This window comes from Protomyctophum parallelum (assembly GCF_964188405.1).
Source record: "Protomyctophum parallelum genome assembly, chromosome: 9".
NCBI lineage: Eukaryota > Metazoa > Chordata > Actinopteri > Myctophiformes > Myctophidae > Protomyctophum > Protomyctophum parallelum.
In genome coordinates this window covers 9,898,457-9,926,360 of record NC_139706.1, presented here as the reverse complement: position 1 = coordinate 9,926,360, position 27,904 = coordinate 9,898,457, and the positions used below count along the sequence as shown (strand labels likewise).

Genomic DNA, 27,904 nt, shown 5'->3' with positions numbered 1-27,904 from the left:
TGTAGATCTGCTATTTTTCAATAGCAAAATTATAATAGAATGTTTAACCCATTCTGAACGGGCACCCATTTTGGTGTCGGCATCATGTTATGCTTTAGCTATTGAAAAATAGCAGATCTACAAGCTCATATCGCGCCACCGAGTGGCGCGATACGAGCTTGTAGGTCTGCTATTTTTGAAAAATCGAAGAGCGACTGACATTTTTAGAATCTGATCTCAGGTCAGAATGGGTTCATCAGACCAGTGTGTGTCCGGCGGAAACCTCGTATGAATCTGATCTCGGGTCAGAATGGGTTAAAACACCAAAAGGGGTTCCCGCCCAAAATGGGTTAAGTTCAGGTGGGAGGTATGTGAAAACCTGGTATAGAGACACACAGGGACTACAAATTTCACACCCCCCAAATGAGACTGCGGCCCCACTTCAGGTCCGTTAGAACGGTGTACTGCAGCCGTCTTTAAATAAATACATTTAAAAGGCATATAGAAAAAATAACATGAAGCTCACCACCGGATAGTGTGTACTTTTTAGAAGTTGTTTATTTACAAATGTGTAAAATTATATCAAATTCTCACATGGAAGCGTCCATCGGGCAACCACCAATACTAAAACTGGAGGCAAACGACAAAAAAGGCAAAAGCATATTTATTTATTTAGTCACTTATGTCTATGTTACAAAAATATTGACCTATTCACTATTTTACAGTTATCTACAAACGGCAAATTAAAAAATCACACAAAACATTCTTCGTTGTCTTAAACTTGTTCAGTATCATTCTCTAGATTGTCTTCAGTGCGCACCGTATCACTTTTGACGCTTGATTGTCGGGGTCTATAAGAGACCAACACGTGATAATAATGCAAGACATTCTTTAAACAAAAAAAAAGAATACACGCCTCGGACAGTTAGTCCGCTCGCTCCTCGTTCACTTTGTGCCACAAATACTCGGCCCGACGCTCCTCCTCGTCACTTTGAACTTCATTCGACTGACCTCCCGGACCAGCCAGCTCACATTCTGTGGTTTTGCATCTCTTTCAACTGCATGCGTACAGTATCCTCGTGCTTTTCTTTGACCTGGGAAGTGCTTTTTGTTTGCATTTGTTTATGTACATTTATGTCCCTTCTGTCGCTTTGAGGAAGGATCGGCTCTAGGGTCCAGAGATGGAATAGTCTCGCATGGCCAGACCTCTCGCTGCCTTTCGCAATTTTCAAATGCTTCCGTCATACAGTCTGGAGAACGGAAGCTCTTTCCATGAGTAAGCGATAAAGCGGATGTGACGCATCCCCTCACTTGGTGCAGTGGCTAAAAACAAGTCCTACTCCTGTGTTAAAATATCCACGCACGAATAACATGAATCTCCCGCTCGTATGAGTCTATGCTCCCGTCTCGGTTTGTGTTTTGCAAACGGCACTACAGTACAGTCCCGTGAGCACCGCATCGTGAATTGGTCGACTATCTTTCCGGTCTGAGCGGCGGAGACGGCTTCCGTTACTCGGCTCTTGGGAGCTGTAGTTCCTCCAGACTCTTGGGAGCTGTAGTTCCTCCAGACTCTACGTAGCATTCGGAGATTGTGGAATAATAGTTGTCTGGCTACGCGAGACTGCTAGAGGTGGAAGGGTCCGAGTCTGGTCCAGGCGGTCCGATCACACAGGGGGGGGGGGGGTGGTGGTTGGGGGGGGGGGGGGTTAGTGCTATCTGTGTGCGCAGGCTAGAGAGGGTCTCTGAAACTGGATCTGGTTGTGGCTGTCGTCAGGTCCATCCAGGGTGGGGAGGGGGAGGAGGGGTGCCAAAGAAGCCCATTTCATCCTGGAAGAGAAAGTGGGACAAACACACACACACACGCCGTCCATTAGTAATTTATCTACCCAGGGTTGGGCAGGGGGGCTGAGTACATGAGTCATGTTAAAACAATATCTCCCATGGCTAACATCAAAGGGCTGGGGCTTGGACTCTGCCTGGCTGACGCTATCTCTGATACTTAACCAGAGTCATTCCGCTTCGCACGGACATAAACACCACTGTTCCTGTCCATCAAAGAGACTAGAGCAGCAGTCGTGGCACAATAACTGCCCTGGGGGGAAACTGCACGCACGCGCCTGTTCAAGAGTAATGTTTTGTGTGCGTGCGTAGATGTATTTGAGTTTCGCAGAATGTCCTTTTATGTGTGTGATGGAGTATTTGCATAGTGTGTGTGTGTGTGTGTGTGTGTTTTAGACTACACTTGGGAATGTATTTGAATACTGCAAAGTATACATGTGACACACACACAAGTACACCATAATATGTGAGCGAATGTTTGAGCATTGACTATTTGTAGTAGAATAGCCCTGCCTTGGCCCAGAACCCTAATATCTCGGCCAAGGGATAATATCTCGGCCAAGGGGGGGATTCCACTTTTGTTGTCGAGCACATGTTTGGTTTCCCATAATAGGAGAACCGTGTTTTAAACCAGGATGTTACATACTGTACCTTGTATGTTTTAGTTTGAGACGTGAGTCAGCTGTATGCATCTCATGTATTCTTGTTCACGTACTGAGAGACCCCACATTCCAGTCTGCGACCCCGTTATTTGCCCCACGAAGGGAGGGGCTGGAAGGAGCGCCACGGCTTGTGATTGGGTGAGACGGGCCATCAGTCAGTGGGGCAGGGGGCGCTCTGCCGTGTTCATTGTAGCGGGGGACGAGGATTTGCTATTCTTGGCCTATCGGTTCGCAGCTCAAACGGGGCTGAGTTGGTCGGCTCTAGCGAACTTCGCAGCATTCGCCGCGGCAACTCGCTCGTTTTAGCTCGCTCTATGGTGTCTCTCATGGCTCAAGTTCGCTTGAGACGGCGCCCCCCCCCCCCCCCCCCGTCGCGGTCTAAAGCTACGGAAAACTGTTGCTTCAGGGAGAGCCAGTCCAGCTCCCGGGCTGCACCAGTCCTGTCCACACATAATATAAAAAGGAAAAAAGGTTTGTGTGACAATGTGTTGCCTGTTCTGGTATCTGTTCATATCAGTTGGGATTTATTTAGATATTTCTTGTTTTTTAGAGGAAGCTTTGGCAGCTCAGTCCTGGCAAAGCTTCGTTTACATAAGGTCGTTTCGTTTCCTGGACTTAAGTGTTTGCTCTCTTTGGTATGACCCAGTAAAAAGTTGGACGCTGAGGAATAAAACCCGGTCTCGCTGTGACTATGAAACATCAAGTGAGCACCTTAAACTTTATGCATTTATTCAGCCACTTGCATAAAACATGATGAATAACAGACGAAATTCATATCGATTGTATAATATATAAGTGTAGGTCCTGGGCTTTGAAATGTAGTAGTTAACATGGAGATACACTATATATACTAAGTTACCCTGGACCAACTGCTACAGAGGGAGACGTCTGGACTCACCTTCCAAAGACGACGACGACGGCTGCTGCCTGGGAAGCAACACGTCTGTCAAAGTCTCCCCGTAGTAACTGTCTCCGGTCCTCCTCCGCTCCTCCGGGGAATTCTCCTCCTGGACGGCGTCCTCTCTGGACCACCGGGACCCTCCTCCTTCCTCCTCTCCTCCTCCTCTCCGCTCCACTTCTTCTTCCCCTTCTGCCTCCGACCTCTTCCCCGAGGCTTCCAGGTCGTGCCTGGGTGAGGAGCCGCTGAAGCTTTCACAGCAGTGCTCCGGGTTCTTCTCCATGAGGGGCCACGTCTCGCCGCCGCCGGCGCCTCTGGAGACGGACTCTGGACGCGCTCCGGCGCAGAGCGGTCCGTCGCTGCCCTCACCGGAGGTTAGGTTTCTGGGGAAGAAACGGAAACGAGACGGGGCTGCATGGGGTCAGCTGCATGTATAAATAAATAAATATCTCCCTCCGTGTTCCTGAGTGCCTCAAGCCACACGGCCTCGGAGAAACCTACTGTAAACTCTGACAGTGATCTCACAAACTGTGTGTGTATATATATATATATATATATATAACCGGCAGCCTAGCCTGGAACTCACCTATGCTTTTTATGGCATAGCCAGCTCCTGGCAGGATCCGCCGGGAGAAACTATGCGCAGCTGCGCGACATGAGACTAATGACATGTGTGCGTGTGTATGTCAATTTTACAAAGGTGCAGACGATCAGAAATCAGCAGAGTGAGCAATGTTTGCGCCAAATTGAAGTGGACTTTTTTTTCCTCCCTGGAAATAAAAACGTCTGGGTTTCCGAGGCTACCAGCAGCCTGACACTAGTCATATAATATAAAGTATGTTACAATTTGTACACTGTGATTTATAGCAAGGTTTTCCTGTTCCTCACCCGTCGTTGAGGCTCATCTGTGACTGGAACGGGCTTGTGTTGTGACTCCGCCCCAAACTGCAGCTCTCATCGCAGCACAGAGACGGGATGAGGTGGACCGGGCCTGCTGAGCACCACACACACACACACACACACACACACACACACACACACGGAGAGAGAAAACAATAAGGTACAGTACAACTTTAAAAGGACAACTTCACCACTTTTCGAATAGCACGGCCCATTAAAGGTATATTCAGTGATTTCACTCAAAAAACCTTAGGTTTCGTTTTTGGCTGAGACCTAAGCCTTTCATCCAATCAGGATAGAGAGCCAAAAACGAAACCTAAGGTTTTTTGACCCCCAGGGGTTAACTGGGGACAGGGAGGAACTCCTTATATGGTCAGCACACTCTATAGTAGAGAGGATTATCACAACTAAACAAAACAAAAAAATAAGTGATATTTGAATTAAGTGAAATCACTGAATATACCTAAGTACAATTACAGTTGCCATGATGGACACTACACAGAAACCACCATCAAAGATCATGCTGATTTCTCTTCTTTCATCTTTTTTGGGGTGTGTGTGTAGCAGGAGGAACCTTACCACAGGTGTGTCCGGGGCCGAGGTGACACTGGCAGCAGGGTCTCTGCAGGGGGAAGTCGTGGAGCCAGCGGCGGTTTAGACAGGACAGCTCTGCCCCGCCGTACGGCCCGTCCTGGGCCCTGAGAGAGGCTGGGAACAAACGCACAGCGGCTCCATCATCAGCGCTGGTAGTGTTGATGAGTTCGTTGACTAAAACTATGCTGAGAAATGCTTGTCGACTACCGTTTATACACCGAGGAAAACTTGAATTAAATACTAAGCTATGATGACTAAAGCTGTGACTAATATTATTGACAATGTCGTCAAAAAAAATTAAAACTAGCTTAAATGTTAGGGAGTGACTATAGTGGAGAAGAGATTCGGACAAGTCCTTCATAGACGAGTCATTTTATGCAAAACAAAAAATAAAAAGTTCCACCGCGCCTCAAGCGTATATGTAGCCTATATACTATAGGCTATAGTCTGGTGCCTCAAGCCTGAGGTAGGCTATAGTCTGGTGCGTCTCAGGGGCAGGACTGATGAACATACAGTAGGAAGGAAGACACTGGATCATCACAGACAGTTGAAGCCCTTTTTAATTCACAGGGTGCAGGAGGTAAAAATGACAACGTTTCCATGAATCGGTCACATCTTCGTCAGATGACGAAGGTGGTGGCACTCACAAGTGTTAAAAGGAATTTTTGAATGAAGTTTCTCTTTTCCAATATTAAAATCATGGACTCACCACTGGGTTTCTTCTCCAGCAGCTGTCTCTTGCAGTAGATGACACACAGGACCAGCAGAGCAAGCAGCACGGTGGCCAGGGCACTGCAGATGACCGCAGCCAGCGCCATGTCCCGAGGACTGGTCACCACCGAGGGCACAGGTACCAGGTTCACACGCCCACTGCCTGAGAGGGACAGACAGAGAGAGAGACAGTCAGAGACACAGACAGAGAGAGACATGTCAGAGACACAGACAGAGAGAGACATGTCCCGAGGACTGCCTGCCTACATAACAGAGAGACAAGTTTTTTTTTTACAAGTTAAACTCCTTGAGACCTGAGACCAGATTCTACAAAATGTCTTCCAAATTCTGACAGTTTTCTGAAAAACGTATTAATTGTGCTCAAACATTTTCATGTCAAGGACCCACAGAATTATCTGTATTTGGCTGCCGTCCCCCATCTGAAAATATTTTGTTCCAGGGACCCCACAGAAGCAAACATTTGAGTTAAAAAGAATTGTTGTGAAAATAATACATATTAAAAGATTTGCACACGTATTCACGATTTTTCTAAAATAGCAGATCTACAAGCTCGTAGCGAGCTATGAGCTTATATATCTGCTATTTTCCAACAGCTAAAGTATAAAATAATGGTTAAAAGCTAAGGTGACACAGATGCGTTCCAGGTCTTAAACTCAAGTACATTTCAAACACATTCAAAGGGTAAGGTCAAGAAGAGTTTAGCTGAATAAATTTCTTATGAATTAAAATTTACGTGTTGTGCCCCGAGCGATGCTGGGGTGGGGATATTGGATGTGCCAGTGATTGGGGAGGGTGGGGGAATGTGGGCGGTATGTTCTGTATTAATATTAAAAACTTTAGAGCCAGAGATAAAACAAAGGCATGCATACAAGTTTGGGGAGTGAGACGAGTGGAAACAACCAAGTACTGTACATACAGTGGGTGTGAAACCTAAACAAGTTTGGATGACATTAAGAATGTTTTGTTTGGCGATAAGACACCAACGGCTTAATACGAGGTGATAACAATGTGGTGTCAACAGACAATAATAATTCGAGACTTTAACAACACTGCATCTATCACAGTGTAATTGTACTCCATGAAAAGGGTGCATAGTTTATTTTAGCCCAAGATGAAACGTAAACACAAAGAATATCATTATTAATTGGTGCAGGCAAGAAAAAACAAAACAAAAAAGCAATTGAAAGAATGACTCGTCTCAAAATAAATAGATAATCCCCTCATGCCTTTTGCTTTCTGTTGCTCCTTTTCATAGAACTCTAACCACGAAGAAGTAAAAAAAAGTTTTTATTATTACTCAGTGACTCTCTTATGCCTCTGAGTGACCGCCATCGCGAAATCGCCTCCCAATTGCCGCTCTGTGAATAAGAAAAGAGGTAGACCTTTGGGCTCGACGTGTGGACACAAGGGGAAGGATAAGTACCGTATGTACGTGTGTGCTTACGTGTGTACAGTACGTGGGGGCGGGGTTAAAGACAGACATGCCTGTGTCTGTCAGTCTGTCAGAGCAACTGTGTCAGAGTGCCAACGTTCATGTGTGTGCATGCACGCACGCATGAAAGATGTGCACACACACACACACACACACACACACACACACACACACACACACACACACACACACACGTGTATGTGTTACAGTGCTGCTACCATAGTCATCACATCGCTCAGGGGAGTAATTTGATGTGCCTGTCTGCTCCACCTCAACCTGCCGCGAGCATTCGCGCGCGCACACACACACACACACACACACACACACACACACACACACACACACTTGCGTCAAGACTTTTTGGCTCATTACACAAGTTCCCACAAATAAGGGCCATCGTAACTTGAATATGGCTCAGTGTCGGATACACTAACGCGCACACATCATGCACTCTGTTAGACGACAGCTCAAATCACAACTAAACGAGGGGAGAAAGGAGGGGCGAATAGTTGGTGATGCCGTTACATAATACGTGTCATTGCGTTGCGTGTTGTGTTTAATCAATATCTCATTCACTGATGCCAGACATCATCCATCTCTGTCAGACTACAGTATCTTCTATGGGGTGAGTTTATTCGTGACAGAAAGGCTCCGTCACTGACTGCACTTGCTAGTAGTTCCTAAACCTCTCTATATTATCCCTCTTCCCTTCACCGTTTCAGGGTACCAACTAAAGGGTTTTTTCCATTTATGCATAATTTAACACAATTTGAAATAGACTAGAGCAGTGGTTCTCAAACCTTTTAGCCTGTGACCCAAAAGAGATATTAGACATTTGCCCAGAAACCCAAACTAGTAATAATAGCAGACCTACAAGCTTGTAGTTCGGCTATTTTCACTACTTCTTACTTATTATATATTTTGTATTCATGGTATTTCTTTTTTTATGTATGAAATATTTTAAATATATATTTTTGGGGTGATGGGAAAATCCTTTTCAATATTATTTTTTGTAGGAAAAGAAAATGGGATTTTTACTCGAGTCGAGACCCATAAAACTCGGTCCGTGACCCGCAAATGGGTCCCGACCCACTGTTTGGGAAACAGTGGACTAGAGCCTTGTGAACGTTATTACAACAACAAAAATGACAAACTGAAAGAACACAATGTTTGTGTGTCTGCAAGTTGCTTTCCATTGCTTTGGTGTGTAAGGCCTGACTCACACCTTCACAACAGATTGATGTATAGCTGATGCATGAGACTTATTGACTGATGCAAGCTCGCAATGCATTTCCAATGGGAGTCACATGGTTTGACACAACATTTTTGTTGTATGAGGAGGGGGAGGGGGGCAGTCGAAACACAGCCGAAAGCCGTACAACAAAAATGTTGTGTCAAACCATGTGACTTCCATTGGAAATGCATTGGGAGCTTGCATCAGTAAACGAGTCTCATACATCTAGCACGCATCAATGTTGTATGCTAGATCGAAAGGTGTGAGTCAGACCTTAGGCCTCGTTTGTCTGCCTATACTCAAATTTCGTTCAACGCTTGCACTTGCACTTGTACTAGTATTCTCTTCTTTTCTTTTTTTTTGGAACGGCCCAAGCCCTATACCTGACCCAACCAATTTGCATACATTGTCGACCCGAACCTGGCCCTACCCGACAGGCTTTTCCGGGGCCCCGTCAGGCTCGGGCTGAAACTGGGAACTGTTAAGTTTGGCTGTGTGTCTACACACGAATATGACAAACATTATCTGAATTATCTAATTGAAAAAGCATTGACCTTTAAAGGGCCAAACAGATTAAAATAATTGCCCGTTACCATTATCGGGTAATCAAATATAATTTTGTTTAGCATCAAAAAGAAAGATCAAAGTATTCATTGCACAGATGGAGATAGCGCTCAGTGGGTGTGGATTTACTGCGAGCAAACAAGGTAACCTGAAATAAAAGTTTGCTTAAACTATGAAAATGTTTGACTGCTTGCCCACCATCAGAAGGTAAAAAAAAAAAAGTAATTGTGAGCAATAATCTGAATAGATAGCAAACACTATAAACAGCTTTTTGTTTGAAAAAAATTTCAATGACTCCCCTTCTATCGCTGTTTGCTTTTTACTACATTAATCATAAATTGAACAGGGTTCGGCCTATTCACATTCAAGAGCTCTTTGTTATACAATGTAAACATTACTTCAGTGTTAGACAGGGTTTTTCTTTTCATTGAAGCCAATAGGGGATAAGGGTATTTTAACATTCCATCCAAGAGGAAGAATGGGGGGGGGGATCCTAAACTCACAGCAGCAGCATACCAGAATTCTGTTTCCAGGGTTACAATGAAAAAAATATCATTCAAATGTGTGCTTTTTAATGTGCATTGTCAAGAGGAAATACATGACAACTGGTAGTGAATAATACCTGATTCAAAATGCACAGCTGATTTAAAGCAGAGGGCGTGTTCGTTGACAGCCCAATTGTGCACATAAACAATGAATGTTATAATATAACCTGATTCATATTTTCATTGGAATATCCACCCTGTCATCACACTAACTCATCATAAGTTAAGCCCTGTTATGTACCTGCCGAAACGTGAACCAACACACTTTGAGACAGTGGAGGAGGAAAGACGCACAACACCGTTAATACCCCCCCAACAATCATACATACAAAGATGAAAGTATTCTAACACACACTGAAAGGCTTCAGACGACTTTCCGTTACTTTGATATCTTTAATGTCGCCTTATTTTCAACAATACATACACCGTGTTGATGCTGGTAAGAAGCAATCAAGTTATGAAAACAAAAGGAATGGGTCTGAAGAAGCCTTCCTGTGGACACTGTTGTGCATTAGGCATCTGTGATCTGTAGAGTGTCACAAAATGAAAGGTTGTACCAGCCGAATATTGGTATTGGCAACCAATGAGCAACAAAAGAATCATCCACCTGTGTAGGCATTGTCTAGACACATGCAAACTACACCAATATTGTAGACGTATAGAAAACATCTCGGTTCCATTGGAACCGACCAATAGTTGCTTCCAAAACAAGTTAATCTCAGGGCCACCACACCGCCTCAATTAGAGTGAGGTTACTTACGATTAACTGATAAAATGCAGAGCAAAAAGGGAAGTACGCAGAACTATGCACACCACAACAAAACAAGTACAGGTGCTGAACAACAATGCGTACAGCCGTACACTGGAGAAGGAAAGGAAGTCTGCACACTGTTTCTTAGCTCATCCCGGTAGGGAAAAAAAAAAGTATTCAATAAATGTTCTACTGGGAGCCAGGTTGAGAACGTGTACTACGTTCAAAAACAGCCACGGTGATCATCCTCATCTCTCCCACACAACGCGATGTGGAGTTCCTTTATCGCGGCCCCAAACAGCTGCAGCAAACACAGATAAAGGAAGGCCCATTGAAGAGAGCTCAGTGCTCACCTGCTGATGTTATCTCCACACCGCACTCTGCCAATAAACCACAGCCTTTGATACCGCTCTCTCTGCCTGTTGACTCTATGGAATGCCAAAGTCAAGGTACCAAGAAAAAAGTACTTGGCAATTATTGAGAGAACTATGGTTTGTCTATTGTTTGCAGCCACTCCATTGCCCAACAATGTGTGTCTCTGACTGGCTGGCTGGGTCCCTTGGCTGGCTGGGTCTGTCCGAGCACGGAAATGCATTTTTTCACCACCAAGTGTCACTGTGTACAGTACAGCAGTACTCCGTTCAGACGGGTCTGATTTTAATAGGTTAAACGTTGTGGTTGTTGTGGCATCCTGGTTTACCAGTGATACGTCTTAATTGGTCTCATAAGATAAGATACGATAATATCAATCTTTATTGGTTAGATTCAGGTATCATAGCAGCAATAGCAGTAAGAGTGAAACACGGGAAAGGTACAGGTAAGAGTAAGAATCAAACTAAATGGTCAAACCACAAAACCAAGAAATAGTTTTTATTTTTAAATCTTATCATCATCATCATCTCTTTACTCTTACATATACCTATCCTGTGGCTACTGTATTGGCATGCCAAAGGTTCAAGAAGAGACAGGTTGTAGTTGACATTCGTTTGAAATCACCACATTAATTGGCCTGCTTTTCAGGATTGAAGAACAGGTTTATACTTTTGAGAAAACATAAAGTGAACTCGGGTCAAATAAGCAATTGACTATTCTGTTTTACTCAATCTCCAACTGAGTAAGAAGATTTTGATAATCCTTTACCCTGAAGAAATAATAAACTAATATTCAATTCAAATCAGTTTTAGACCGCTTTGCAGTTATTACCATTTTTTTACTATGAACTTTTTAAACCTGGTCCCTGACTATTTACAGCCTTATGTAATACAGGTCCCAAACAGACAAGTGCCTCTGCCAGAAAGTATAATTACTTACAAATATGTAAAAACCCAATGGGGCATGTTTGTGGCAAAGTGTATTATGACAACCAACGTCTCTTTTTAATGCGCCAACAAAAATATTACTATGTGTTTTATTTGCATGCTGGATAATTAATTAAGATGTTGGTGAGGAGGCACTCAGAAATATCTTCACTGACATGTGCTTCACTTTGGTTTTGATGCCATCATTTCAATTTCTCTTACTTTGCTTTTGTTGCCTCACAGGCACTTCAGCTAAGATAATTTGCCAAGTTCTGTGGTTGGCAGAGTAGATGCCACATGAGCCTTTTGAGTCAGTAAATGGAGGACGGCTGGGATTAAGTTTAGTAACAGCCAGAACCTCAGGGTTATCACTGGGCTCAGAGGTTTGATGGATCTTAACCCATTCTGACCCGAGATCAGATTCTAAAAATGTCTTCTACATCCTGACAGTTTTCTGAAAAAGCTATGTTTCTATGTCAGTGGTTCTTCGATTTTTCAAAAATAGCAGACCTACAAGCTCGTGAGCTTGTAGGTCTGCTATTTTTCAATAGCTAAAGCATAACATGATGCTAACACCAAAAGGGGTTCCCGCCCCCCAAAAAGTTAGCCCTCGCCTACAGTAGCGTATCAAAATATAAAGTTCTGTGGTATATTTCAAGAGCCTGAGTTTGCCTGCAACATTTGCATCAATCCTTCAAAACAAGAAATGATCTTGGCTCTATGATGAATTCCCGGTTGTGCATGTGTGCTCTATCCAGCCCAGCCCTCTTTTTTGGGGGGGGATCTGCCGTGACAGTGAAGAACTCCAGCAGATGAAACACATTAAAGGGTCTGGAGGAATCTATAAAACACAGTCTCATTTCTACCAGAGTCCATAAACTGGCTGGGGAAACAGAGGGAGGGCGTGGAAGCATAGAAGAGAGGAGAGGAGGGAGGGAGGGGAGGGTGTAGGGAGATTTACGGTCCCTTCTCCCCCCCGACAGTGGCTGGCCCCCCTCCCCTCCCCTCCACAGCTGCACCGTCGCCGGGGGCCAGTGTGGCCCTATTAGAATGATCTCCCCTTTAAGTTTTCACCACCCTCTCCGCGAGATAACACTGGAGGGAGAGCGAGACTTTCAAACATTTGGAAGCGCTCCACTGAGACTCTCATCTGTAGGATCTAACTACCAGCTATGTGCTCTGGGATACAATGGGGCCCATTTTGATTCAAAGCCCCCCAAAGTCAGACAGATGGACAGACGGGGTAGATGGAAGGAGGCTGTGTGTCCTCGTTTTACACACACAGTAATGAAGAAAAAAAAGAAAAGGCATTCTATTAACCAAAGCTAGACCGTGAAAAGAGACCGCAGGGCAACGGGGTTAAGCTGCTAAAACAACCGTGTAATAGTCGCTCACGTTTGCATAGCCAGTCCTGACCCAATCAGGGTTCATTATGAGCAAGGGCTTGTTCAATATCTCTGAAATAGGCCTGTTACAATACTACAGTAAAACTGCCTAATTGGGCTGGGACGGATGCCGTAGACATAGGCCTGTTACAATACTACAGTAAAACTGCCTAATTGGGCTGGGACGGCTGCCGTAGACATCCTGGCTGTTAATCCAGCCTGACAACGTGTCGCGGGTTCAAGTCCCGATCCCGACAGACTCCCATTTCCTGTCAGACTACTTTACACTTTCAAATAATTAAAAAAATATATATATATAAAAAAGAAGCCTAATGGGTGTGGGTCGTAGGTGGGTGTGTCGTTCCGTCGGATGGACCCTGTGCCCCAGGTTCAATGCCAAAAAACACTATTAATTAAATCGTCAATCCATCGCAATTATTTGTATGACAATTAATCGTAAGAGTAAAATATCAGTAAAATATCATTATCGTGACAGGGGTGCATACGTTTGTTTGACATACTAACAGTCTGACAGGCATTAGTCCAACAACACCGTCGCTCCTGACATGCCTGGCCGGTTACAACTAGCCCGTGGCCAGTTCAAACTCACCCGTGGCTCCCAATATGCGTGGCCAGTTAACAACTAACCGGTGGCAAGTTCAAACTAACCTGTGTGGCTTCCTGTGAGGTTAGTTTTAGGGTTGGGTTTTGGGTAGGGTGTCAGACCAATGCCTGTCGGACTGTTAGTACGTCGTACCAAACGCATGCGACGATGCACCCATCGTGACAGCCCTGATCTGGGAGCCGTCTTCATTGGTCTAGCAGATCTCTGCTGGACCTGCAGCCTCAGACACACATTAATGCAGCCAAAGCAGAAACAGCTGTTCCCCTCCACACTCATCAGGAAGTCACACTCAATTACCAACGGTATAAGTTCACTGGGACCGTTCTCTTCATACCGGAGTCTCAGAATCATAAGGTTATACTTAAGTACTTGTAATGGGCGGAAAAAAGGGGAGGAAGGTAATTGGATGTGTGGCCTACTGGAATCCAATCCCTGCTTTTTTTGTGAACGTACTGTAACAATGCAACTCCCCTCTGAGCTTAATAGGCCTCATTAAAAGAATGGCGGTAAATTGCACTTGAGACGGTTGCTTACTTTACAGTTACTGTAACTGTATGACAGATGTATGTAAGGTATGACAGACGGCGCAATCATTTTTGGAAGGATCATTAAATTACTCATCGGTGACGGGTGTGGTAAAGATCTAATGATGTAATGACTTAAACCAACATTCAACACATTAGTAGGTTGATAAATTAGTGTTGAAGTTTCCACACGCTCTCGTTAAAACCTATAACAATGCAACGATATTTTTTGTGGTCGTTATTTAAAAATATTATGTCCTTGAGACATCAATGGAACATTTAATGAAGGAAATTCACCGCATTCGGTGAAGGCTATGGTTCTGATTACTTCCAAGGACCTTGTGCTGGCATGTTTAATATGAAGGTATGTGTGCTTTGTTGTGGCATTAATACCGGCTGACTGGTTTAACATGGAACTTTGGTTGTGGCTGCGTTTGGACTTGGGAGTTCATTATTGTGCAGCTAAGCTAATGGCGATGTTTGCTTTCAGGCCATTGTGTGCATGTGCCTTTATTCCCATCACAGGTGAGGGCGACTTTCTGTGGGCTTCTTGTATGCACCACCACAAAGCCAAATAGCAGTTAACCACATGTGCAATGAAACATAAAAGAATGATTTCAAAGTTCACCTCCTCCTACTCCACCATCAAAACAACATTTTGGTGGTGGTCGTTGGTACAAGTTAGTACATTCTTTGTCCTACAGTCTACTGTCATACATCTGTGTATGATACAGTATACTGTGTCATACATCTGTGTATGATACAGTATTCTGTCATACATCTGTGTATGCAGTTCATTTGTTTCCAATATGAAACCTAAATCCTGGTAATAACACTTTACCTTTAAAACATAGAAAAGTAGTTACCGTACAAGTCGATTGTTTGACCTTAATGGCGTAGAATCATTTATTCTCATATTCACGACAACCTTTTACTGGGTGTGTCAGTAGTATTAGTCCAGTAGTTTTTGACCTGTGGGTAATTTTGAAAATAGCCGATGGCGATCTACAAGCACACAGCGCCTTGTGCTTTGTAGATCGGCTATTTTCACAATAGTTTATCTGTGGAACCAAGTCAAACCAAGTCAAACAGCAATAAGTTTGGTTTGATTGATGTGTTTTAAGCCTTATGACCTGCTGTAAAACCTTTGCCCTTCGGGGACACTAATAAACAACCTTGAACTAAATTGACTCAACTCCTTCAACTCCTACAATTCCAAGTGCTTGTCAGGGTGGGGGTCCCCAGTTCAAATATGATTATTTTTTTGGGTCACAGCATGAAAAGATTGAGAATCACTGTGTTAGTCAATGGGTAGGAGTAGGAAAATAAAGGAAAGATGCTCACAGTGCGGTTCATAGGGAGGTGGAGGGTCCCCACATGGTATACACTCCATGTCTTGGAAACCACTCAGCTTCGTCTTCCTGTAATATCTGTCAGAAAAGCACATAATGACATTTTATTATAAGCCAACATGTTTATTGTGCATAGTTGAGTCTTTAAAGTGTGAAACGTTTTTACTTGACCATAATACAATTGTATAATAGATTAGACAAGCCATGTGTGCACAGTACTGTAATGTTAAAAGCTGGTGAGTAAACAGCTGAGGCAAATCTCTCTTAAATACCGGTATTCAAACTTTTGAATAGAGATTACACTTCTATTCTGGGAAATTCTACTCCATTCCTCCATATATATTTTTTTATAACCACTCTTAACCACTTAATATGAATATATTATATAATATACATATATTAATGAGTGGTATTCTGCTTCAAGCCTTATTCAAAATATAGCCGATCTACAAGCTGGGCTATTTTTGCTATTCTAGAAATGGTGGTTAATGTTTTCACTTGCCCTGGAAGAGCCCAACATAGGGAAACCAGGGTTAATGTGCTTAAATTAACCACTTGAACCCCAGCATTCCCTATACTTAGCTATACCAATAGCAGATTTACAAACTCACAACGTGCCACAACGCCACACGTTCTGAGCTTGTAGTCGATATGCTTCTTTTTTTATTTGTAAAAATATTTTGTGCAGAGGGGTTTTACCAAGTATAATTGGTAAGGATGGGTCCAGTTAAGCGATTAATCGTTAATAGGATAAAAATGTACTATTTAAAAAAAGTATATATTTTTGTTTTGTATATAAAAAGAAAATCTGTTGCAAAGGCTATATTGTCATCCAAACCCTGCCCATAGTAACTATATTTTAGAGGATACCATTTACTTTGTTAGCTTAGGCCTGCCTAGAAATCGATTTTCCTTTTTGGGACACTTTTACACATTCCTAGTAATTGGAATTGGTGGTTGACATTTTGTCGTGCTAAGTGATCAGTTGTCCTCTCACCCATTAGGTCCGTTAACCAAGTCTAATTGGAATTAGTGGTAAACATTTTGTCGCTGTAAGTGTTCAGTTGTCCTCGCTCTCTCTCTCTCTCTCTCACCCGGGCAGGCAGTCGCCACACACTGCGTTGCTAGTGGTGGAGCAGTTGCCCTTCTGGAAGCGGTTGATGAGGCCGCAGTCCAGACACGGCTTGCACTTCTGCAGGCTCCGGTCCTCTTTGAAGCGGCTGCTCCGGCAGGGCACACACCGGGCATCCTCTCCGTAACCGAAGCCACATTCCTACAGGGATTAAACGGAGACAAAATACCCCCTGGGTAAGAGGTGGGGTCTCTGATGGGTGGATGATGTAGGGGCGGTGGGTGTGTAGTGGGTGCAGCTTGATGAAAGGGTCTTGAATGTGGACTGCCAGGGGTTTGGAATTAAAGAAGGATCTTGGCTCGTGGGATCGGAAAAGGCGAAACAATGGCTCGACTCTTTGGAGAGAGTCTATTTTACACTGGCAATAATCTCCCTGACTCTCTGTGGCGTGAATGAGTGGCCTTCCGCTGCACGGTCCAGAATGGCAAGTGATTTGAATGATAAAGGCCCCGGCGGACACCCACTGTTGTATTATTGCAAGTTTATTGCAGGTTTTTTTTTATGTCTCCTCCTCTCCTCTGGAGCAGACTCAGCAAGTGTCCCCGCTGATTGAGAGAGGCCAGTGTGCAAAGGCGAGCACTTATTTGAGCCAGTGTGAGAGTCCGCCCGAGGATTATCCAGTAGTATAAGTACACCAGGCAGAATGAGATGAATACCCCAAGCCTTCACCCTACAATGGGAAGTGCACTTAAAAAGCACAGCTTCCTATTACTGTGTGACTGATCTAATGCCTCGATACCTCCTCCTGCTCTTTACCACATTTAAGTCTGTATTCTGTAACGTGTTGAGAAAGTAAAATGAAGTGCTGGTTTCAATCGTGCAAAAAGTATAGTTTGGCATACACCAAAGTATTTTAGAAGGCAGCCATGTATACGCCTTACAGAAGTATAAAATAGTGTGAGTTTCCATACTATGAGTTTTCAAAAGCTAAAGCTTAATATGGTTAAAGTGGTTAACACATTTGTTGCTACAGTTATACTCGGTTGCTAAGGCCTCGCCAGCACTGCTTCTATTTCTCCATAGCCATTAGCTTCTTTATTAGCCACGGCTTTTGCATGCTCTTTTCTCGGAAACTATGGCGCTGTACATGGTTTTGAACAAATAGCCAATGTTCGGACGTCGTTTGTGATTATCCGGTGATCGCGATTGGGACATTAGCGTTTTCTAGAGCAAGGATTGGCCTTATTTTAGCTCGCCAGCATTAAAACCTTAAACCTGCATCATAGTGGAATTGAATCTCATCACGTGGCACCCAAGCACCACCACTTTCATCCACCAGGTGGCACTCAATGTGTTAAAAGCTAAGATGCGTCCCAGCCAGGTCTTAATGGGATAATTAATTTCATCACTCTAACAATGTGTCGAGTGTCGGACACTATGCTACAGTATATTATATAATAGTATAGCTCTTCCTCTGTCCTTCACACTCGTTGGTAAAGTGGTGGCGGTCCATTAACCTTGACCACCAAATAGACATAATGCAGGTGGACATTTTGCATTCCAGCAGATATCATTGTATACCACTCTAAGTAAAAAAGGACCCAGCGAGAATGACATCATTCATTGTATGTGCTCAACAGCCGCTGCCCCCCCCCCCATTGCTACCGCACCACATTCCCAAGCCAGGAGGATGGTGGCGGGCAGCGGGGGGGCTCATATATCATTAAAGTGAAGGTCAGCTTCAAACGGGGCGCTCCTCTCTTCGCCCGTGTCCCATTTCACTGCCTGGGCATTGCAGTCATGCCGGAATGTGGGCACAAGGCTCTGAAGTGTGCGTGCGTGCCTGCGTGCCTGCGTGTGTGCGTGCGTGCGTCATGCATGCGTGCGAGTGTTTAGATTCTGGGCTAAGCAGGCTGGCAATGGGGGGGGGGGGAATGACATATGGGAAGATGTGATAATTTGCGTGACGGCACCGCAGAGTCCGGGTAGAACACAAGGAATTCGGTCCTTCCAGCCAAACACATCTGAGCCTGACATTGAACCCTGGGCCGCCAGGCCTGGCCGGAGGTGAACTAACTAGCTAAGGGTTGGGGTCGACCACCGCAGCTGTTGTTATGAAGCAGCTCTCCATATAAGGCTCTGCTCTCTGGCGGGACAGGGCAGGGCAATGGAACAGTGGAGGTTGGGGGCGGCAGGGCAGAGGGAGCGGGAAAGTGACAGGGCAGTGGCAAGGGCGGCAGTGGCTCAGGGGTAGAGTGGCCGGTAGAGCGGTCAGATGGGTACCGTGAGGTTCCCAGTTCGATTCCCCCCAGAGTTAGTGTCGAGGTGTCCTTGAGCAAGACTCTGAACCCCTAATTTCATCCGATGTGCAGCTTGGAGCCTTGCATCGTTTACTCCGCCATCGTTGTATGAATGTGTGTGTGTGAATGTAATGCACAATCTTCGCAAAGCGCTTCGGATAAAAGCGCTATATAAATCCTTCATTTACCATTTACAAGAAAGAAGCCTTTCAAACCATGGTCTTGTCTTCCTGTATAGAGATATGGGCCAGAAGCCAAGGCAGCACAGTAGAGGAGATAGGTTGGCACTGAACCATACTAAAACATGGTCCTTATGAGGGCTGCAAGGGGCCAACCGCCAGGGTAGAGCTGTACAGTTAATCATGTATGTATGTACTGTACATGTTTGTACATCATAATTAGAGTTATGTCTGTAATAGGTAGAAGTAGAGGCTCAGATGTAGAGTGGCCGGAGAACAGCCGAATGGGAACCGTGTGTCTCTGTGAATGGGTGAATGCAATGCACAATCTATGTAAATCACTTTGGATGAAAGCGCTATATTAATTTATTGTTCATAGTATTGTCCATAAGCTACAGTATAACCTATCTCGACTGCAGGGTGCTTCAGACTGGATATAGGATTCTTTGGGGGTTGCGCATGCCAATTTTATGAATCCAGACGACGAAGTAATGGGGCCCATGCATGGAGGATCCTTCTCCACTAAGCTCAGTGTTGGCTTCAGCCTCTGCCCATGTGGCACCACCACATGGCAGGACCAGGGGCTGTTTGCCACGTACACACAGACAGCAGGGCAGGGCACCAAGCTACCCCCCCCCCCCACCCAGCTCTATGCAGGCAGCACAGCACATCTCAGGAGTGATCTCTTTGTTCGCTAACAACAAAGCCCAACAGAAGGGCTGACACCGTAACCTGATTGAGTGTGGCGGCTTGAAAGTGAGAAAAGACCTCTAGTGATTTAGTGATGAAATGGTCAATTAAAAAGCAAACTATAGCCTTTAATAAGAACTATTTCCAAATGTTGATCTCCCGTAAGGCATACAGTCAGAGAACATAGTCTGCTTGAGTCATGTCTGTATCGACCAGTACGGTAGTCACGGACGGTATATTCAGGACTCACTTCATCAGTGTGCTTCAAATAGCCAATCAACTGTATACGGTGTGTATGCTTATGCTATGGTGTTGACCGACTCCCTGATTGACCATGATACAAACTAAGTTGAAAAAGCCCTGCTGGGAATCTCCTTTCCCTTCCTCCAATCTTCTACCTATCTGGTGTGTGTGTGTGTGTGTGTGTGTGTGTGGGGGGGGGGGGGGGGGGGTTAGAATGCCAAGCAAAACAGCGACAGAGGGGAGGGAGGCTGGCTGGGAGCTGAAGCATGTTCAGACGGGGGGAGATGTTTCAGAGATTAAGAGGGAATCACACGGCTCTCCAGGGGAGGCCAGTCATCTGATCTGCTTATGAAATGGTGCGGAAAACAATGCAGGGTTGTTAAAAGGCAGTGTGGCCTCCTAGCCTTGCTGCAGACACACACTTTCTCTGCCACTCTCTGCAATAAGACGCACACAAACAAATCAACACAACACAACACACACACGAGAAGAACTTTCTCTGCATGCCTTTCTTATACACAGATATTGTAGTAATACTGTCATTTGTCCATATACCGTGGGTTTTGACCCAGTCCTTAATAATTGGTTGCTTTAATTAATGTTGGTGATTGACAAACTTAAGCTTGTTTGACTTTTGCACTTATTTTGAGTCATTGAGAATGAATGCTGAATTACATGGGGGGGTAAATTAAAATCTTCTTTCACTGTTTCTATGGCTTTCTCCCTCCAACTACCCATCTGCCGACATACTCCTCGTCCCCACAAGGGTGACCATGGGAAATTCTACGCTCTTTTCAATGCTGTCGACATATCATCAAAGAGACCTTGCCTGTATGCCAGGAGCCGACGTTACCATCGCGCACTGGAAGGCAGTCAGTCGCCACACAGTAAAGTCCTCTGTGTTAAGTGTTTATTTATTATACTCTCGGAGTTAAATTAACACTGAGGATTTTACTGTGCAAACTCTTATACTACTCCACTTTCTTTTGATGCAAAGCCAATGGAAATAATAATAATAATAATAATACAATTTATATAGCGCTTTTCAAGATACTCAAAGTTGCTTTACAAGTAAAAACAAGATCAGCTTGCCACACGGGATAGCAGAAACCAATCAAAAACAAAATGCAAAGAGAAAGACAGAGGACGTTCCTGCTGCGTGGGTGGTTCTTTTAGCTTCAGTCAGTGTAGAGGAGCTAATTGATGTTTGTCAGCCTGCCTTTAATACAGAAAGACACACACACACACACACGCACACGCACACACACACGCTCGCACACACACGCTCACACACACACGCTCGCTCACACACACACACACACACACACACACACACACACACACACACACACACACACACAGGCAGACTTCCAGAGCAAACTGGGGCACATTCCTTTGGGATCTCTATGGCAGCCGCAACAGAGGAACGTCGAAAGTCTGCTGCTTCCCCTCAGCTACCATGGCACACTCTGGCCCTCTATGAGTGGTGCTACTCGTCTGTACAAAGACTGCTAAAAGGATAATTTATTGTCATTTTGATTCATTTCTTTATGTTTAATACTAATTCAAATATTACCATTACTAATTTCTCTGATGGTGTATTTGTGCTGTAGCACTAATATACTCCAAAATGCTCCAGTTTTGGGATACATTCAAGTTTGTTTTCCTATGTCAAACTTTCGGGCAACTGCAGATTATACGAGTTGTTTTTGAGGGGATGTCTGAGGTACCTTTTGCCTTTATAAAAGTTACAACCTCTTGAAGTATACATTACAGTGTGTATCCCTACTGGTCTGGATCAGAATTTCCACATATTGATCAAGGTGGCAGGTCTTACACCTACAAAGCTTCTCTGGATACATTATCTTTGTAATGTAGTTTCTGCCAACTAAAGGGCTATTACTAAAGAGTTCTAGATAACAAACAGTCAAGCAATGGTTACTAACAGAAGATAGATTTAACTTTCTTTTCCTTTCACTTACACCCCCTTTAAGTGTGTGTGTGTGTGTGTGTGTGTGTGTGTGTGTGTGTGTGTGTGTGTGTGTGTGTGTGTGTGTGTGTGTGTGTGTGTGTGTGTGTGTGTGTGTGTGTGTGTGTGTGTGTGTGTGTGTGTGTGTGTGTGTGTGTGTGTGTGTGTAGGATTATTTTCCTATGACTGATCCACTGATGTAAATAGATTTTACTCTATGACTAAATATAATTAAAGTTGGATATGAAACACATGCTGTATAATTTAAAGCACACAATTTCACTCAAACAATCAGTCACCGGTTCAAATCATGTTTACAACCTGTGTCATGTGCCTGTTCTAAGTACCATGACCACACACACACACATATACACACACACACACACACACACACACACACACACACACACACACACACACACACACACACCAACCATACCACCCCGTCCCTCTTTTGCTGCGTTCACACAGGCAGAAGCAAAGATGCAAAGCTACACAGTGCATTTGTAGCTGTTGTAGCTTTCGCAGCAGCTACAAGTGCCGGATTTGCTTCGTATAGCTTCACGTCGCTGACAGCCATTGACAATGAATGTGTTTTTGCGTCTGCCCGTGTGAAGTGAACGCAACAACATTACTCTACACAAAACAGAAATCAGAAAGTATTCGCATGAACAAAAAAACTACTTTGGGAAGCCTTCCGAATACAATGGGCCGGGTCTCTCTATTGTGGGGCAGGCAGGCATCCTGTGCTACCTTCAAAAAGTGAGCAAGCCAAGGCGCAGCCAATTATTAACCAGGACCCTGGGGCGTCTGGCTTCATTCGTGCCTGTTGATCTGCCACGGGAACACGAGGACTACTTCAGGACTACTGAAGCGTATTACAGACCACAGAGTGCATGTCTGAGCCAACCAAGATGAAAGGCAGCTAGGCTTAAACAGCATGTGTGCAACAGATGTCAAGGGGTGACGGGGTGTAAGATTGGATACTGTAGTTTAGTGTTTTTTTCCACCTGTATGTACCTGTGCATATGTTTAAGTTGGTGAATGAATATGTTGCACCTACAGAGGAAAGTGTTTTGTAAAGGACACGTACTGCTGTATAGCCTTCTCTTGTAAAATGGCATGTCATCTGTTAGCTATAGAGGTTTAATGTGTTTCACTTACAAAAAGGAGGCTCCGCACACTCAAATCTGTGCGCAATCGGGTATTTTTTATTGCAAGCTTTCGGTCTATTGACCTTCTCCAGGCACTTACAAAGGACACCAAAATTGAATTACCCCCCTTTTTTAATAATGAGCTACATTTTCCTGAGATGGATATGTAGTGTATAGGGTCGAGCCCTTCATTTGCTTTGCCAAACTTCAACTAATGCCATTCAAGGCCTGTTTGTACAAAGCACACAGCCATACAGGACATGGCAAAGGTGGTGAAAAAGATATTGCGGTGTGCAGCAGCAGAATGCATAAGGCATGGCTTATTTCAAACGGCAGCAGAGACAATGAGTTGGAAAGGGAGAAAAACAATGGAGTCCATTCAACTACATGAAGGTCAAAAGTAAAGGGTGTGACGGATTAAAGAAGGACCGTGTTCACGAAAGCTAATAATTATTTGGCTGCTCGTTCCATGAAAGGGAGGAAGTAATAAATAATTTTAGGTGCCCTGGAAAAGACGCACTTCTCTAAACAAGGACGTCCATTTTGTTCCTGTTCTGGTCTTTTTCCGTGTTTGGAGAGAGAAGGTCCTTTTTTCTTTTTTAGTCACAGGGGGAATGATTTATCCGAGTTTTAGTTCAAGGAAATAACAGGGTGATTCAAAGGACCAGGTTTCTGATCCCTTCCTACCTACTCTTTCCTTTGTGGAAGTTGTGCCAGCTTCGCACCACGTTGTGAGCTTGTAGATCGGCTATTTTAAGTGGTGCAAACCACTTCCTTAAGTGAGTATGTGTGTGGGTCCCTGCCTGGCTGGGTATGTGTGAGCACGAAAACAGCATGGTTGTAACTCTGTCATTTCTCAACCGTTTCGGAAGCGGGGCAGCTTGCCGGAATCGGGCCGGCACCCTGGGAGTGTTCCTGTGGGTCTGGAAGCCCCCCCCCCCCGGGGACCCACACACGGAGTTGCACCACTCACTTCACACGGGTGTGATTTTTTTTTAATAATTTATGGAATTTCTTTGATTTCTTCATGAAAATCATTGAATTTGTGTCTGTTGAAAATGTTTTGAAATAATAATTTAAAACAAAATGTAGGAAACATAAAAAGAAAGGCACCCGTGAAAATGTGTCCACGACCCACAAATGGGTTTGGGGAATGAGCCACTGCTTTTATAGTCAACAGATCATGATTAGGAAAGGGCCTCAAACCTTTGACAGCTCCTGCCCGGCGTCGCACTGCTTGCACGGCTTACAGCTGCCAAGCTGGTCCTTGTACTCCTGTTCCCTGCACCCCCTGCTCTCCTCCTCCTCCTCACTGGCCCTCACGGGAACCTGAGAGGACCAACAGGGATTTGGCAAAGGGGGGCAAGGTTTTAGGGATTCCTGCGTTTCATCACGGCTTTCATCAGTAACATACAATGCGGTACTGAACCCAGAACGATGCAGCATCATAATCCCCCCCCCTCCTCATAATAGTTTCAGTATTTCTGGCCCTGCAGGGCTTTGATTCCTCTTGAAAGAAAGGTTTGATACAGTTGCATATTATATTCCCATCGTGCAGGGGGGAGGGGGGGGGGGGTGAGCAGTTACTGCCAAGAGACAACAGATGTTTACAATAAATGTAGACCTAATCATGAGTTGATTGATAGGGAATATGGGTTAACAATTATCCAAAGGCTATATGCAGCCAATTATGGTAATAATTTATAATTATAAACATTCGTGTAATAGCACATTATCAAAACAAAATGATGGAAGCCATATGTTGTTATTGGATAATGATTGTATTGAATAAGAGTAGGCCTATATTTACCAGAGATGAGTATATCACATGGACGGTAAGCAGTAAGAAGGTGTGCCGAAGCAGCCAGGCCATTCTGAAGGACCTGCTGTTTGAGAAGGACAGAGGAAGATACCACATCATTGACATAAAGCATGTACCGGTATACGTGTGTGTGTGTGTGTGTGTGTGTGTGTGTGTGTGTGTGTGTGTGTGTGTGTGTGTGTGTGTGTGTGTGTGTGTGTGTGTGTGTGTGTGTGTGTGTGTGTGTGTGTGTGTGCACGTGCCTGCCATTGGGGAGGGAAGAGGTGAGCTCAACAAGTATTCAATGTATAGCTCTAGTTAGGCCTACTTAAAATAGCCAAAATCCTACATTTGGAATATTCCATCATAAACAAAATAAACTGTAGGCTAATTTATAAGGGCAAAAGTATTAGGCCACACAAAATCTATCGCTAATCTAATCTATTTGGTAGCCAATCCCAATATGTGATTCCACGTTTGCAAGACATAGGCTATCGTATGATGATCTGCATGTTAAACATCTGGCGTCCTCCGTAAACAACTTTGTAATAATTATTTATACAAATGGCATCACCAACCATTGTCTCATTTCACTCATTCCACGTAGGCCTATGCTAATAATGTAGGACAACTATTACTCCGCATGAAAATCCTAAATGTGTCAATAATATGCATGAACCCGCATCATAACCACTACTGCACTACAGTTGCACAGTTTAACGATACAATATCAAAGGAACAAATCACCAAAAACAACAACAACAACAACTATCTTACCTGTTAGAAAACGCGTGGTGGTGTTGGTGGAACACAACACAGTAGCAGTGGTTTTAAAGCAGTTCTTCGTGCACCACCGGTCTGCACGACACCATCCCAGACCCAGTCCTATACTGCTGCAGCAGCGAGCACCGTGACCGTACCCGTCCCGTCTGTGCCGCTCCGCTCCAAGCCAACCAACCAGCGGGTTGGTTCCTTCCACCGCGGAGAGAGATCAAAGGATCTGAAGCATGTAATCTGATCTCCGATCAGCAGCACCGAGCAGCACAGTCAGGCTGAGGCTACATCAAAGCGCAAAGCAAAGAGCGGCGGATCAGGGACGGACACTCCGTATAGCATTATTATAGTATGATCATTGATCATGTGATGACACACAAGTTAACTTCCAAGTTCCAAGCGACTGCTGTCTCGCGACTGGATGAAAAAAGAAATGGGAGGAAATGCACGATGGAATTAGAATTGAGTAGTTTATTCCCAATCCGTTTCTGCATTGAAATGCTGAGCCATTAAACCGGCTCTCTATCTCTCCCTCTATCCCTCCCTCTCCCTGTGCTGTAGTGTGCTCCCTCTCTCTCTGACTGACTACAGTCACTGTTTGTTTGGTTTATCTGAGTAGAGGGTAGAGGGCTGTGGCTCTTTGATGCCTGCTCTGCTCTCTCTGGGACCAAAGGCAGATGATTTGAACTAAAGAAGTTCTAGTCTAAGATCCCAACGCCCGAACGGTCGGCCCGTCGCTTTGTTATTGGCTCGCTGGTTGTTGGTTGGTTGTCAGGGGCAACCCAGTGTGAGTGGTTCGCAAACGTTGCGGACCCTCTGAAAAGGTTTTGTAGGGTAGAGTCGAGACCTCATTTAGAGATTTTGTTTGTTTTGTTTCAAGTTTAGTTTCAATTATTCCAAATTGTTTTTTTTGTTTTTTTTAATAGCCACAAGCTCAGAGCTTTTATAGATCGGTTATTTTCGAATAGAGTAGCCTATAAAATAGGTTTAAGTTGATGCTAAATTAACTAATTTGCTGGGGACCCCCCCCCCCAAGGACCCCTGCATAAGAACCACCGCTGCAACTATAGAGAGTGAGGAAATGTAGGAGCCTACTTAGGTCTATTTAGTTCAGACTGCAGTTTAATGTGTAAACCATTAGGATTGTTCTAAGTAGACAGCCTGAGCCTATACTCTGTCATTGCTATATAATAGCCTATTAAATTATCTTCATTTTATTTAGTGTAGGCCTATTATTGGGCGATGTCATCGTTGGTCATCCCATGCAAGTGTCCCTCTGGGCTATGGGACAGCCTTTTGAAGTGGAGCCACACTGCGCTCCCTTTCATCTCTGAGCTACAGATGAAATGACGTCCTCCCACTGCCCCCCCTCTCTCTCTCTCTCTCTCTCTCTCTCTCTCTCTCTCACACACACACACACACACACACACGTTTCGGCAAGTTGTTTTGTGCCCACTTGGATCAGTGACAGTGGATGCCATTAAAATCGTGCGTGTGTGTGTGTGTGTGTGTGTGTGTGTGTGTGTGTGTGTGTGTGTGTGTGTGTGTGTGTGTGTGTGTGTGTGTGTGAGTGTGTGTGTGCGCACGAGAGAGAGGGGGGCACGGTATTCGGTACTGGTACTACTACTACCTACTGGACAGGGGCAAAAGTTCATTTCTGTAGTTTTTAGGCCTACATGTCTGGGCATGTTCAAATCAGGACGTGTTATCGTTGTTATGTTATCATTTTGCAGATGTGACATGTGAGTGACTATATAGCTGGCTACTGTTTAAACTGGCATTTTTCAATATAAATGTGTTTCAATTTACAAAATAGGTCAGACAGAACAAGCATCATGATCATGGGCTGACAGCCCAACACAAAACATTATTTTTGCTGAGTTATTATCGCTATAGTTAATTAATTTAAGCTTATACTGACAAATTGTCAGTATAAACTTAAGTTACTTATGTAGGCTATAGTGAATAGTCAATTCATCATCGGCCATCAGGCCATGACTCATGAGCCTATAGTGCAGCCTGCCTGTGATGGATACCTTTCCCACCACGGAGTAACCTCGCGGCAGACTATCATCCACCTCGGAGGAAAGGCCGGCAGTGTCGGTAGGCCAATCAGAGGCAGGCGGGGCGTTACCATGTCTATGCTCGGACGTAGAATAGATCAGAGCCTTCGATATTACATGGCTCTGGAATAGATTGACTATCGCGCCATCTAGCGCCGCCGCCTATAGGGGGGAAGGACTCACATGACTAGAACGGGCAGTCGGACGGGCCCCACTGTATGTTTTTACCCCTTTTTACCTCCTTTTATATGATTTCCTGTTTTTGTATATTTGCTAAATGTTAATTAATGGAAAATGGTGGACCCTATGGTAAACAAGTGTAATGCTTATGGTGTCGTGACTGTC

At 44.4% G+C, this 27,904-nt stretch overlaps 1 protein-coding gene across 3 annotated transcripts; it reads right to left on the bottom strand.

The window, feature by feature from the left end:
* Window positions 1-512: 512 nt before the first annotated feature.
* Window positions 513-26,106, bottom strand: LOC310864647 (tumor necrosis factor receptor superfamily member 19-like). 3 transcript variants are annotated; one of them, XM_083773336.1, is made up of 10 exons: window positions 25,500-26,106; window positions 24,732-24,807; window positions 24,128-24,250; window positions 16,409-16,587; window positions 15,307-15,392; window positions 5,582-5,746; window positions 4,858-4,986; window positions 4,267-4,372; window positions 3,379-3,761; window positions 513-1,806 (listed from the first exon to the last, which is right to left on the bottom strand). In XM_083773336.1, the coding sequence occupies exons 2-10, from the start codon at window positions 24,792-24,794 to the stop codon at window positions 1,802-1,804; spliced, it is 1,239 nt and encodes a 412-aa protein (XP_083629462.1). In that variant the 5' UTR covers window positions 24,795-24,807; window positions 25,500-26,106; the 3' UTR covers window positions 513-1,801. The 3 variants fall into 3 exon arrangements, with proteins under 3 accessions (XP_083629462.1, XP_083629464.1, XP_083629463.1); XM_083773338.1 differs by having other exon boundaries at window positions 4,267-4,369; XM_083773337.1 differs by having other exon boundaries at window positions 24,732-24,804.
* Window positions 26,107-27,904: the final 1,798 nt, after the last annotated feature.

Bases quoted from the DNA above. Each gene is read 5' to 3' on its own strand.
- LOC310864647 (XM_083773336.1), bottom strand. From the start codon at position 24,794: ATGGCCTGGCTGCTTCGGCACACCTTCTTACTGCTTACCGTCCATGTG. The intron at 4,373-4,857 runs GTAAGGTTCCTC...TGTGGTGCTCAG, and splicing joins CGGCCCCGGACACACCTGTG to CAGGCCCGGTCCACCTCATC. The intron at 3,762-4,266 runs GTGAGGAACAGG...TTTCTTCCCCAG, and splicing joins CAGATGAGCCTCAACGACGG to AAACCTAACCTCCGGTGAGG.